At 34.9% G+C, this 15215-nt stretch overlaps 1 protein-coding gene and 2 pseudogenes across 2 annotated transcripts; 2 read left to right on the top strand and 1 right to left on the bottom strand.

The window, feature by feature from the left end:
• The first annotated feature begins 172 nt into the window (after positions 1 to 172).
• Positions 173 to 1015, top strand: LOC143596668 (pathogenesis-related protein PR-1 type pseudogene; annotated as a pseudogene).
• A 5523-nt stretch (positions 1016 to 6538) lies between these two features.
• LOC143596664 (peroxidase 27-like) lies at positions 6539 to 8512 on the bottom strand. Its single transcript, XM_077075376.1, has 4 exons — positions 7992 to 8512; positions 7712 to 7897; positions 7393 to 7567; positions 6539 to 7221 (listed from the first exon to the last, which is right to left on the bottom strand). Exons 1-4 carry the CDS (start codon positions 8214 to 8216, stop codon positions 6818 to 6820), a joined length of 990 nt encoding a protein of 329 aa, XP_076931491.1. The 5' UTR covers positions 8217 to 8512; the 3' UTR covers positions 6539 to 6817.
• Positions 8513 to 11254: 2742 nt separating this feature from the next.
• LOC143596666 (peroxidase 27-like) lies at positions 11255 to 12762 on the top strand (annotated as a pseudogene). The gene is made up of 4 exons (XR_013146752.1): positions 11255 to 11479; positions 11574 to 11759; positions 11904 to 12077; positions 12207 to 12762. The product of XR_013146752.1 is annotated as a peroxidase 27-like (transcript).
• The last annotated feature ends 2453 nt before the right edge of the window (positions 12763 to 15215 follow it).

Genomic DNA, 15215 nt, shown 5'->3' with positions numbered 1-15215 from the left:
AAATAGTTCTTTGTGAGTAAGAAGATATGAAATCCAATTGGCTAATACTCATACTAACTAAACTGTTACTAATATGTTATGTTCCCGGTAGATTCATTGTGATGTACTGATAGGCAAAAGACACACGGCTCTATCTTCAACAAATCAATAATCGACTAAGCAACTAGCTAACATGCGGGTAACACACACCATGGTAGATGTCTAGATGATTTCATAGTCTTAAATCTTATGTTGATTTGATAGCCTACGTATGAGGTTTTAGGTCGGTATGTAGGTCTTCACCTCCCTTTGTCATAGTCAAAACACTACTACTATATATCTATCTATAAAAGAAGGTGATAATAGATGACTAATTAAGAACTAGTTTGCTACATAATTAGGAATTAGGTATGGTGGTAATTCTACCTAAATTTCTAGTTGAAGAAATTTTTTTCCATCCTCAAGTTTGGCTGCTTCTCACCAATTTCGGCCTATAAATACCATTCATATAGTTCATTTGATTCCAATAGACCTAAAATCATCTTAAACTTTCATGAACCTATAATCTAATTAACAGAATGGGATTCCTATATCGATATCACGTTTCATTTACACCCAAAATGCACCAGAAGATTATGTGAATGCTCACAATGCCATTCGAAAAGAGGTTGGTGTAGGGCCTGTGACATGGAATACTACTATCGCTCAGTTTGCAGAACGCCAGGCCGATCAGAGGAAGGCCGATTGCCCCGTTGTCCCCCCACCCGAAGAATATGGAGAGAATATTGCAATAGGGTTTGAGGTCTCGGGTTTGGAGGCAGTAAGCGCGTGGTTGGATGAGAAGGGTTATTACAATTATAGTTCAAACTCATGCCTACCTTCAATGATGTGTGAGCATTATACTCAAGTGGTTTGGAAGACGTCGATCCACATTGGGTGTGCGAGGTTTAAGTGCATGCAATCCATGAATGATGCATATTATGTGGTTTGCAATTATCATCCTCCGGGAAACTATAACGGTGAAAAACCTTATTAGGATTGACAAGTGCTAGCTACCAACTAATTATATAGATCATTGATATATATAATGTGATGATGTTCTGCTAGTAAAATTAAACTGTTTGTAAAAAAATAATAATTCTATAATAAGAAATGAATATGATTAAAAAATAAATAAAATATGACTAATAGTTTTCAAGCCATATTATATCATACTTAAATAAATATACTTAACTAGTTTTTATCCCCGTATTACGAGGGTTATTTTATATTGTTTGTTCTAATATTTATTTATTTTTTGAATTTATATTTTTTTATTGTATATATTAATCAATCAATCATGCCCAGTAAAATCCCACCGACAGCAAAGCTATAAGTAGGGTCTGGGGAGGGTGGGATGTAGGCACACCGTACCTCCATCCAAAGGAATGAAGAGGTGGCTTCCAGAGAGACCCTTGGCTCTAAGTACATGTGTATGAAGCAAAATAAAGGAAATCAAAGTTTAACAGTTATATACAAACTACTACTAATTATAATAATATTAATAATAAGATCACAGTTTAACAGCTATATAAAAGCTAATAATAATTATAATAATAATAATATATGTAAGGGAAATACCATTATAGTATGCGACCTAAATAAGTTAAGTCTAAGCCCTAAGGTATTCAATTCTCTCTAAAAATCCTTAACTTTAATTCTACTTCTCCACGAATTCCTATCCTCAACCATGTCCTCGGAGAGGTTTAGGTCTATCAAATCATGCCTAATCCTCTCATCCCAAGTCAATTTCGGTCGTCCTCTACCCCTCCTCCCCTCTATAGTAATGTTTTCTACGGATCTAACAGGATTCGTCGTCTGTCTTCTCTTTACATGTCCAAACCATCTCAATCTCCACTCTCTTATCTTGTCTGCTATGTTCGTCACCCCTAATCTCTCGCGAAACACAACGTTTCTTATTCGGTCTAGCCTTGTGTGCCCACACATCCAACGTAGCATTCTCATTTCTGCTACCTCCATCTTCCGCACTTGTGCCTTCTTGATGGCCCAACACTCTGTTCCATATAGCATTGCAGGTCTAACTGCCACCCTATAGAATTTTCCCTTTAGTTTAGTCGGGAAACTCTTGTCGCACAATATACCTGTGGCTGCTTTCCATCTACACCATCCTACCTGAACTCGGTGGGTGACATCACTGTCTAATTCCCCATCGCTCTGTACAAATGATCCTAAATACTTGAACTTCGTTACCTGCGGGACCACCTGCCCTTCAATTATGATCTGTGCGTCTTCATTGTCGTTTATCCCACCAAAATCACAGTGGATGTACTCCGTCTTAGATCGGCTAATCTTTAAACCTTTTGTCTCTAAGGTTGTTCGCCACTCCTCAAGCCTCATGTTTAGATCTTGTTTTTTCTCAGCAAGTAACACAATATCGTCTGCAATCATCATGCACCACGGGAGAGTCCCCTGAATCGACTTATATATATATATATATATATATATATATATATATATATATTTTTATTGTATGAAAGTTAATAATATACTTATGGTTTGATGATAAATTGTTTCACAAACAAATGAGATGTTATAACCCGGTTTAAAAGTTATATGGTTTTGATGAGACCCAAGACCTGTTTATTTTTTTACTATAAAATTGGTTTTTTAATTATAAATAATATTTATGAAAGTTAATAATATACTTATGGTTTGATGAGACCCAAGACCCATTTATTTATTTTACTATAAAATTGGTTTTTTAATTTAAATAATATACATCTTTTTTAACATAAATAAGATATTAATTTTTAGTATATCCTATTTTATAGGATTTTTACATCAATAATTTGGTGAAAATAATTTTTAATTTAATGAGATGTTATAACCCGTTTAAGGTATATCTGGGTTTAGTAAGACCCATACCCATGAATTCGGATCAAATGCATGAGAAGCCTCCATTTGAAAATCAAGCAAATCTAGTGACTCCAAAAAAGGGGGGAGCGACCACATCGCGACACGTAGGATTTTTATGTCTTCGTTTATATATATTATAGATACTAAACATCAATGTTGGTGCATGCGTGGAAACTTCATTTGTCCACGTGGCAACCTTCTTTTGTTATAATTAGTAAAGGAGCCCGCGCTTCACGACGGGGTCATATGTAAGATCAGTTAGTTGAGTCAAACCAGATAAAAACCTTCTTTTGGGTTTATTAGTTAATTTATTTTTTTTAATCATTTTCTAGTTGGATGATTCGATATACTTTGAAGAAGTAGAAAAATATCCGGGTTATACATCATCCAATACGTATTAAGTCCAGTTAACTAAAAAAACTTTGGCAAACAATTCTTGATCACAAAGTTACACAGGTTTTATCGTGGGACTCTTATCATCATGTAACCGCTAAAATATCCTCAGAGATTGCTAAAGATCTACTCATTTGGCTATAACATAATGCCAAATATGAGTTTGATAATAAGAAGTCAAGTTCTGATGCTGTGATCACTTGAAGGCGCAATTCAAAAGACCCTAATCAGGATCACCCAAAGCCTAATTGAATGAACTGAGATAAAAAGAAAGTTGAGATTCTAAAAAGGAAGATATATCTGAATGCTACAAGTCTCAATTAGAGGTGGCAAATGAGTTGGGTTGGGTCGAACAAGTCATGGGTTGAAATGAGTCATGGGTCAAAACGAGTATGGGTCATAATGAGTTTGGGTCAAAACGGGTCAATTAAAAAAAAGGGTTGTTTTGGTTTGGGTCAAAATAGGTTAGGGTCGAACCGGGTTTTGAGGTTGTGTTTTTCTTTTTTTTTCTTTTGTGAACGAGAATAACGCCGGAAACATTTTAGGTTTTTTAGATTTTTCGTTTTTTATTTATATTAAGTTATGATTTTTTTTATTAATTTTTTTGAATTTTTTTAGGGGTTTTCTATTAAGGGGCATTTACATATTTCCTCTTGCTAAGTGTCTTAATTACATATTTTCCCAACTTAAAAAGAATAATTACATATTTCCCCTTACTTAAACATATATATTATATATATCTCCATTTCACTAAAATTAATTTGTTAGTTAACAGTTATACCCTTAACTTAACAAAAAAACAAAATTTAAAGATCCAGGACAATCAAATCCAACTCGAATTTTCCTTGCCATTCTTCCACATAACCGTGTCGGCTCAAAATTAGAACTTCCTTCGCCGACCTCTCCGACATCGTTATCGCATACCTGACCCCCGGCATGGATTTAATTGTAAAAATTTGAAGCTGCCACTCACCACTTCACCATCTTCATCATCTTCGTCGCTCACCAACCTCTCCTCTGGTTACCGACGCTGAAACTTACCAACCTCTACCGACCACCATCACCACCGTTGAAACACCACCACCACCACTGTTGAAACCCACTGCAAACCACCCCACCTCTACCGACCACCCACCGTCAAGTGTTTCCTCCTTGACACAGTGAAATCGATTTGAGCGTAGTTCACTTGAAACAAATTTTAGGGTTTCTACAGCAAATTTGGGATAATAACTCGCACCTTGTTCGATTTGGAATCACCCGATTTATTTGGATCACCGTTTATATTTAAATCGTCGACGTCATGTGAACCGTCGATGAACTTGTTTGGTTTAGTGGTTTCAATATGTTGGAAAAGAATGAAGAGTAAGGAATACTCAGTTTCATTATATTAATTAGAAGGGTAGTACGGTCATAACGGGTAATTTTTTTAGTGAAGGGGATATAATAAAAAAATTATAATTCAAAATATAAATCATAAACAAAAAAAATAAAAACACTAAAATGTTTCCTACGTTGTCCTCGTTCCATAAAAAAAACAACCTAGAATCGAACCGAAACCGAAAGAATCGACGAAAATGAAACAAAGAAACAAATGGCCAAAACCGGACCACATCAATCGAACTTGAAAAAATCAATCAAAACTAAACTATAAGAATTCAAACCGAACAAAAAAAAACTGAAAAAACGAACAAAAACGAGTCCGGAATCGACCAGAAAGAAACAAAAGAAACCAAAACCCAACACGTCACGGGTGAAAACCCGTGTTGGCTTGAAACCTGAACCGAACTCGTTCCAATCTGAAACCCGTTTCGTGCCGAAACCTGTCATGTACGAAAATCCGTTCTGATCCGAAACCTATCACATTTCCTTAAGACACTAACCCACATCGATCCATTTATTTGAACTTGTCGACCCATTTTGACTCAAAAATAAAAGGATGGAATTTCAAATGTGACTCATTTTGACTCATTTAGTTAAAACCTTTTACCCAAACTAACTCATTTAACTTTTAAAATAACTCAAATTGACTCATCTGAAAGGGTTTGAGTCAAGATTGACACCCCTAGTCTTAACTAAAGGAAAGAGACTGCAAGATAGGAGGACCAAGGTGGAAGAATGCTTACAGGGATTTGGGGAAACTTAGAAAAGAAAATCATGGTAAGTATCCTCAACCCACACCCTTGTTTGAAGTTAAATTGCCTAAGAAGCAAGGACATGAGACTAAAGATACTGCTCTAGTCAAGAACTCTGCTCCTACAAAGCTACAAAGTAAGTCTGATACAAAGACAGACTGAAGAAAGGGAACAATATGCATTTGAATTAATTGCTACTGAGGCCAACGGCCCAACAAAGGGGTTGGATATGACATTAGATATCATGCAAGCCAATCTTCTCAACTAGCCCACCCTTCAACTCGGTCTACAAGTCAGATCTCCTTAAGACCAAAGATTATTTGATGGAGTCACAACAAAAAGGACTTCGCTATTTTCTTAGAGTGGGAAAATGAGGAGACAAAACATGTCATGTTCTTTGATTTACTTGGAATAGATGTTGAAAATCAAAAAGGTTACTGGAACTTCCACTTGACATGGAAGGTGATGATCCTTCGGGTGCTAGCTTTGAGAAGCAGTTCACAGAGAGCACCTGAAAAAGGGTTGGATCAACGGTGAAGCTCAAATAAATGGTTTTGGCATCGTCAGTTCAGGGGAGATCTTTAGAACTTGAAAAGGACTAATGTGCCAAAGATCAAACAACCGATCATGAAAATTAGTTGTTCTTTACTCAAAGAAATAATGTTAAAATATAACTGATCAAGAAGTACCGCTGATAAGGAAATGAATATATTGAAGAACTACCGGTGAATATAAAAGATCTAGAAGATAGGCCTCATGAGTTGTTATGAAAACTTCAGTAGTTTAATTGTAATTGTATTTTATCAATAGCTTGTACATATTATGTTTTGTTAGTTGTTTGTAATAGTTTTAGTTAGATGTTGGTTTCATCCCGTAGCTTATCAACACCTTACACTTGTATAAAATGATCAAGAGTCTCTTGATCATTAACACTTTACATGCATCTGAAAAGTACAAGTTTGTACAAAATTACAGAAGATGCGCTAACGGTGTGGGGAGGGGGGGAACCTGTGGTTGCAATCCTTCAATTATAATTAATGATAATCATATAAATTCTTAGCTTGTTTGTTTGATTTCCGCTAAAACTTTTACAATGATTAATTTACGACAGAATGAATTCAATCATTACGAATCTAGCTATTAAAAGTTAGAAATATTTTAGTAATAAAAGAAACAACCAAGAAAACCATCCAACAAGTGTTACAATTGATCCTAACACAACAGTTTGAATCAATTTTTATAGTATAGGTATTATACTATATTTCATATAAGAATTAAGAGAACATCTTTATTATTTCATTTCAATGAAAAGGGACCAAATTTCCCTACATAAACCACATGATCAAACACTTTCATTTTACTTTATGAAAAAAAAAAAAAAAAAAAACAGAGAGAGCCTAGTTGGTTTTGGTGCAAACTTTTCTCGCTTCACCCTGAGAGCCCGTAAGAACTCCAACCCGACCCATTTTAACCATAGATACACCAAAATCCTTGAAGAATGTGGAGCCATGGCTAATAGCTTGAACCAAGTACGCTTTAGTCTCAGGATCATTAAGCAAGGCTGCATCTGATTCAAGAAGCCCTCTCCTCTTAGTCACTAGTCTGTAGTAAGAGTCATCAAACGTCTTGAAGCTCCCCGGGTCTAACTCAGCTAATGTGGTTTGGTCTCTTGGCTTGCACTTCAACTTTAATCTTGCAATGTAGTTTTGGTCCATAGCGGGATCCGTATCTCCTTTCCCAGTGAAGTTGTAGAGTCGGCTTTCAAATGACGAGCAATGAGACATCCCTATGGTATGTCCTCCTATACACGATAAAAAGTTGACATATTAGGACATGATACATTAATGTCAAAACTGATAAATAATTATATTAGGACATGATACGCTTTAGTCACTATGGTATGTCCTCCTATATGTGATGCTAGAGCATTATTTATGTAAATTCACTTGCATAAGAATAGCGAAGAGCGTACCTGAGAGAACAACAAGGTCTTTTGTGTTTAGTCCCCTCAGTGAAAAAGATTGTTTCAAAAACGTGATGTTTGCAGAAGGTGGTGGCAATCCTGTTACAGGATTTACAGGATCACTGAATAAAGACACTTTGCCATCTCTTCGGCCGGTTTCGACCTCCCAATGTGGTCCATTGGTCTGTTAACAAAAGAGGGTCCAAATAAGAAGTAAGACAACTAATTATTATCAACACATACAAAAGAATGATTCTAAAATTCAGGATTATCATGAAATGTTTGTTCTGATTTCACATTAGATATGAATAAGGATAAATATATTTACCGCCACTGTAACGTCTCTTGCAACTAGGGCTACAATGTCAGCACACGAAACTACACCCGGACATGCTTTTTCTAACGCCAGCTTCACCCTATCAATGATATTGAATCCTCTAAGGCTGAGATTTGGAGGAGCGAATTTCTCGGATTGCTTAGTTGTTGAATCCAATAAAATCGACCCATCACAGCCCTACGATATATATATTGCAATGTTCAAAAAACAAAATTAACGCGATACTCAAAGAAGAGAAATAAAATCTTCTGATAATATAAGTACTACAAACCCGAATGAAGCAGTCGTGGAAGTGCAATCTCAGCAACGGGCCAGAAAGAGACGGAGCCACTGCCATAACTTCCTTGATGACGTTAGATACTATTTTCTCCGCGTGCGGGCATGATTTCTCATAGAACCCCACTATTAACCCTTGGCCTTCTGCTTGCAAACAGATGAGTGCCAGAACCATCATTTGAAGCACAAAAACTCCAAATGAGCTCTTAGGAACAGCCATTTTGAAGATAATTGCCTTTTAAATTTGAACTTGTTTGTTGGATATTTGTATTGAAACTCTAAGGAGGTTTATTTATAGTTGATTAGAGAGACCCTGCACTTGGAATATGTCAAGGGTGTGGTATATTTTACAACTTCATGATTGCAAAATGGGATGGAAACTCCATGCATGTTCATGAACAGGTATGATTTGCACATGCTCCACGTTAAAAGAAAAGAAAAATAAAGTAACTACTAGGTTAAAATCTATCAATATCGAATACATTGATAGCTTATTAGTTATTATAATAGCTTAAAAGAGTTGACATTGAACCAAGAACATGCAATTCTATAATCATTAACTAAACACATTACCATACCTTATCTCAATAAAATATAAACTATTGGTTTAATAATGAAATATAAATCACAGTTATAATTAATTTAGTTTTGGGAGTTTTACTTATCTAAAGAAACAATTTCTTCCCAATGTCCTACACTTTCGAAGTGTGGTTTTGTTGGTTGTTTTTCCTTGGGGTTTCTGTAATGTCCTAAGGAAACAATTTCCAAATTAATATTTGTTAAAACAGAACTACTTTGTAGAAACCTACGACAACCTCATGAGTCATGACTCAGAAATTCCAAGTTCTAAACATACTAAATATTGAGTCGAGTGTAATGAAATTAAAATCCTGAATAGGATTTCTTGACGCTTAATGCTAGCTTAAGGATTATTTACGATTATTGCTACCCGCTTCTAAGGTACGAGTTCTATGGTCTTTTACTTATAGCGACATAGCGTAATATTGTTTTCGTCGATCTCATAGTGTACGGATTTGGGCCTATCACTTGTTGCGAAATTTTTATTTGTTCATTGGTCAATTTATGACATCGTATTAGTCTTATTCGTACTTGATTTATTGGTCATCAATATCCCATGTATTTTTATTTTTAAGTATCATATTGAGTCATTGTTACACATGGGATAGGTTAATTCCTTATGCTCATTATCACATGCTTCTATGATTGTTGTTTATTGACATTGACGTTGATTAAGTATGGTGTATTGTTATTATATTGTCTTTTATTTAAATATAATGTTTCATTGACCTCAATACCCGAGTACATCTACCTGTGGGAACACACAGGGCGTTAATTTTGAGGCACCATTGACGTGCTCTATTTGTGACGGAGCGATCAGTCCACATCGTCTCTACATTGATATTGTTTGCTAAGTTACTGCAGTTATCGTTATTGTGCGTTGAGTTATAACACTTATTGATTATTGTTTTAGAGGCATATGGGTCGACCCTCAGAAGTCATTGCTATTGGTAGACGAATAGGTGTGAGTACCCACAATCCCTCTACATATTGGTGCTTTGGTCTGCAGCTAATGTACACATTGCATTGTTATATTGTTATTGGCCCATATGGGTATTTCTATATTAAAATTGTTATTGTATAGTTTCATCATTGATTGTTCAATGTATTGTATCGTCTTATCGTTCCACTGTTAGCGCATGGTATTGTCTTATTGATTCGTCATTGATTGTTCAACATGTGGTATCATCCCGTCGTTATGCAGTTATTGACTCGTCAGCCCTAACCAGGCCCGGGGGTTACACCTAAACTCGTGTGCTCTAATTTAACAACATTATCGGTTGAAGATGCCTCCTTTAAATTACACCCAAAGTGCATGATCCTACAACTATAAATGAAATCCTAATTGATTAACTTGAGTGGATCGATTATCAGGGTTATCTCAATAGTCCTTGCAAATTAATTAATTACATGATAATAAACGGCTATTGGATCTATCATTTCAAAATCTTATTCCGGGTTTCTCAATTCATCATAGACGGTTCTCTAGTAATTAATGAAGAGATTTTATGGGTAAAACATTCCAAATTTCAAGCCTTATTGATGAAAACTGACTTTCATAAACCTTTTGATAGTGTAAACTGGGACTTCTTTAATATGGATTACGACTCAGATGGGGTTTCCGGATAAATGGTATTTTAGGTCAAAAGTATCCTATCATCCTCTCGTTCCTTGGTTCGGTTTAAGCGTCGTCCACTTTTGAGTTTCGACGTGAAAGAGGTGTTAGACAAGGCGACCACTTTCTCATTTTTGTTTTACTCGCTATTGAAGCTTAATTTATTGTGTATAATTAATAACCAAGACTTGTGAAATCGGTTTTTTCATGGCATAGAAACTCCAAATGGAGGACCGGTGATATCACATATTTTTTTCCTTAAAATAGTAGACTTAATATAAAAAAATGGTTTTTAGGTATCTAACAATGAAGCAAATGGTATTAACTAGGTGTCTAGTCATCTCATCTCATATGGCTAGATTGAATTCCTTTCTACTAGTGGCAATCCATGTAAGTAACAATATGTAAGTATATGGTGGATGTGTAATTCATACATCATAATTTGCATTTTCATCGAATCATAGTTAATACAAACGTATATTTAGAAGTGGCAAAATGTTTTCAAGTCTATATAAAAGCTTTCGGTTAATAACCCTGGTCTAACCACTGATAATTCTTATAAAATGCAAGTTGGACATCTATATAACAACTCATCAAAATTCTACTTCTTTTCATTTTCGACTTAAGTAGTTTAAATATACAAAGTAACCGAATCAAATAAGTGGTTTGAAGCCAGTCGAAACGCAAGGATGTTAACACTAGTTAATTACAATTGGGATATACATTTCATCATTAAACTGATATTCTATTATTTTTTTTAAATTAAGACATGGTAATCATGACTAATGTGATTGGTTAATGATAATAACATTGCATGTTCTTGGTTCAATGTCAACTCTTTTACTCTACTTAAATAAAATTGTGTTTTCTTTAATAATTTTCATCCAACGGAGTTCCACCCCATTTTAGCAATCATGAACTTATAAAAAACTGATTAAGATACGACACCCTTGACATATTCCAAGTGCAAGGTCTCTCTAGTCTACTATAAATGAAACCTCCAACACATTACAATACAAATATCCAACAAACAAGTTTAAATTTTGAAAGGCAATTATCTTCAAATGGCTGTTCCCAAGAGCTCATTTAGAGTTTTTGTGCTTCAAATGATGGTTCTGGCACTCATCTGTTTGCAAGCAGAAGGCCAAGGGCTAAAAGTGGGGTTCTATGAGAAATCATGCCCGCACGCAGAGAAAATAGTATCTAACGTCATCAAGGAAGTTATGGCAGTGGCCCCGTCTCTTTCTGGCCCGTTGCTGAGATTGCACTTCCACGACTGCTTCATTCGGGTTTGTAGTACTTATATTATCAGAAGATTTTATTTCTCTTCTTCGAGTATCGCGTTAATTTTGTTTTTTGAACATTGCAATATATATATCGTAGGGCTGTGATGGGTCGATTTTATTGGATTCAACGACTAAGCAATCCGAGAAATTCGCTCCTCCAAATCTCAGCCTTAGAGGATTTAATATCATTGATAGGGTGAAGCTGGCGTTTGAAAAAGCATGTCCGGGTGTAGTTTCGTGTGCTGATATTGTAGCCCTAGTTGCAAGAGACGTTACAGTGGCGGTATATATATTTATCCTTATTCATATCTAATGTGAAATCAGAACAAACATTTCATGATAATCCTGAATTTTAGAATCATTCTTTTGTATGTGTTGATAATAATTAGTTGTCTTACTTCTTATTTGGACCCTCTTTTGTTAATAGACCAAGGGACCACATTGGGAGGTCGAAACCGCCGAAGAGATGGCAATGTGTCTTTATTTAGTGATCCTGTAAATCCTGTAACAGGATTGCCACCACCTTCTGCAAACATCACGTTTTTGAAACAATCTTTTTAACTGAGGGGACTAAACACAAAAGACCTTGTTGTTCTCTCCGGTACGCTCTTCGCTATTCTTATGCAAGTGAATTTGCATATATAATGCTCCACCATCACATATAATTATTTACCAGTTTTGTCATTGCATGTATGATGTAACTAATATGTCGATTTTTTATCGGGTATAGGAGGACATACCATAGGGATGTCTCATTGTTCGTCATTTGAAAGCCGACTCTACAACTTCACTGGGAAAGGAGATACGGATCCCGCTATGGACCAAAACTACATTGCAAGATTAAAGTTGAAGTGCAAGCCAAGAGACCAAACCACATTAGCTGAGTTAGACCCGGGGAGCTTCAAGACGTTTGATGACTCTTACTACAGACTAGTGACTAAGAGGAGAGGGCTTCTTGAATCCGATGCGGCCTTGCTTAATGAACCTAAGACTAAAGCGTACTTGGTTCAAGCTATTAGCCATGGCTCCACATTCTTCAAGGATTTTGGTGTATCTATGGTTAAAATGGGTCGGGTCGGAGTTCTTACGGGCTCTCAGGGTGAAGTGAGAAAAGTTTGCACCAAAACCAACTAGGCTCTCTCTGTTTTTTTATTTTTTTTTCTTTAATCTTCTAAAAGCAGAAGAAAAGTGTTTGATGATGTGATTTATGTAAGAATATTGGATCCTTCTTCATTAAAATAAATTGATAAAGATATTGTCTTTATTTATATAAGAGACATAGTACACTACCGTTTGCAATATCGATGGAATTACAATAAATATAAAACATATTTATTATACCGGTAAAAACCGTTAAGGTTCTACTGTTAGATAGCTATGGCGCAGCTTGCTTAGATCTACTACTACTAATAATAATTTCTGCAATGTTTTCGTCATGAAAAGTTATTTTGGAAACCCGGGATCAAATATTATACTAGTTTGAATAGTTAACGTCCCCGAGTAAATCTATACTATATATATAATACATGAGATATGAACAAATTAAGTCATCCTCATTTTTAAGTAATTTACAATTTTTAATGGCCAAGGTACACCTTATATAACATGTAAGATAGGAACAAACTTGTTCGTTAGAAAATATGTCTTAAAATAGTTACAACATAGCCCCCTCAAATCTACTCAACTTTTGTAAATTTAAGAAAATATTACTTTGGACATTTATCTTTACTGATATATTCCTTTTAATTTTAATTGTAAATAATTCTCACCAAAGATTTTTCAACGGTCATAACTTTTTAATAAGTTAATATTTTTTTTATAAAAATTACACCATAATAATAAGCATTTTATTGTCTTTACTTTTACTTTGGGTATGGTTTTGCTATAATTTTTCAAATAAAAAAAATTAACATATTACGTATGAATGTTCAAAATTCGGTTTTAACGGTTTCCAAATTACACCGTGAGCCAAATCGTTGGTTCGATTTTTTGTTATTGAGAACCGTACTGAACAGTTGAAACTTTAATCTGAATCGTTACTAATAGTTTGGTTTCACGCATTGAGCTTCAGTAATAAGTTTGCCGTCCGGTCCGGTTTTATATAGCCAATTTTCTGTATAAACCATAAACCAAACTGTTTGCTATGGTTTGAACATTTGGAAACCGGCTGACCAAAAATGATGATTGGTTCAAACGTTTTTAAGGTTTCAAACGAACATTAAACATCCACAACAGTTACATGATCAGTATGATTTTTGTTTTTCGCCGTATCGAGCGAGTACCCGTCTAGTATTAAAAAATGAATAAAATAAAAATCGGTAAAAGTTTAAAATAAGAAAAAATTCCCAAAATAGCCCTTTTAGGAGAGATAAACTAAAAAATAGCCCTAAATTTCAACATATTCCCAAAATAGCCCATCTAATTTGGACTGAGTAGACGAGATCTGAAAAAATCCTCCGGCCAATAAAATTTAGACAAGAGTCAAAATCCGACGAGATTTTAAAAAATATTGGGGGACCAATCCATATTTCCTAATAAAATTTTATTGAAATTATACAGTCTTGCCAGACGGTCTTTTAATGTTTCTTAACGGGTCCCCACAACTTCCAAAAACATGGGAAAATGTGCCTTCAAATTCAATCTTTCAAGATGCATTTAGGGTGAATTTGTACCAAGAAGACGAGTTTGTAGTTTATTTCTTATGTGTTTAAATTTAGTCTAGACCTTCAAAATTTATTTATATTCCGTCTATACCGACAATATAGTATGAGATTCCGTCTTTTCCGACATGATCATCCAAAGAATATACATGAGTTGTCTTCAACATCTTCCACTTCATACCACCCTGAACCATCATCTCATACCACTCTAAACCTTATCTTCCATGGATTTTGATAATGTTGTTGTTTGTTATGGTGGTAATTGGCAAACCGGTAACGGAAGGTATGATTATGTTCCAATAAACTGTAAACGGGGATGTGTTGGTCTTGCCTCAAACAATAACCATTCCAAGCTAATTGATTTACTTGAAGCTCGGTTTAAAGTAACACACATTTCCCGATTATCATACAAGTTCTCATCGTACTCGTATTCGGGTATCACAATATTTTCAAAAATATGATCCCCTTCGTTCAAATTTTTCAAGTAAGTGTCTTAAAAGACAAAGTTGAATGTCACATTTTTCCATGAGTTTAAAATATGTAGGGTCGAGATAAGAAACTTATATAACCCGTCTGGCAAGACAACTTTTTAATATAAAGATTTTGTGAAGAATATGAACGGGTACCACAATATTTTCAAAATATGATTCCCTTCGTTCAAAATTTTCAAGTAAGTGTATTGAAAGACAAAGTTGAATGACACATTTTTCCATGAGTTTAAAATATATAGGGTCGAGATAAGAAAATTTTTTATAACCCGTCTAGCAAGACAACTTTGGAATGTAAATTTTAGTTCAAAAATATGGAGGGATCCCTCAATATTTATAAATTTATGATCTTATTGGTACAAATTCACCATAAATGTGTCTTGAAAGACTGAATTTGAAGGCATATTTTCCCATGTTTTTGGAAGTTGTGGGAACCCGTTAGGAAACATTAAAAGACCGTCTGGCAAGACTGTTTAATTTCAAGAACTTTTAATAGGAAATATGGACTGGTCCCCCAATATTTTTAAAAATCTCATCGGATTTTGACACTTGTCTAAATTTTATTGGCCGGAGGAATTTTTTCAGATCTCG

This window comes from Bidens hawaiensis, unplaced genomic scaffold (genome assembly GCF_021521415.1).
Source record: "Bidens hawaiensis isolate Kalapana, Puna unplaced genomic scaffold, B.hawaiensis_p1.1 tig00046834_1, whole genome shotgun sequence".
In the NCBI taxonomy this organism is placed as follows: Eukaryota; Viridiplantae; Streptophyta; class Magnoliopsida; order Asterales; family Asteraceae; genus Bidens; species Bidens hawaiensis.
Note: the sequence above shows the minus strand (reverse complement) of the source record. Positions and strands in the feature narration are given on the sequence as shown.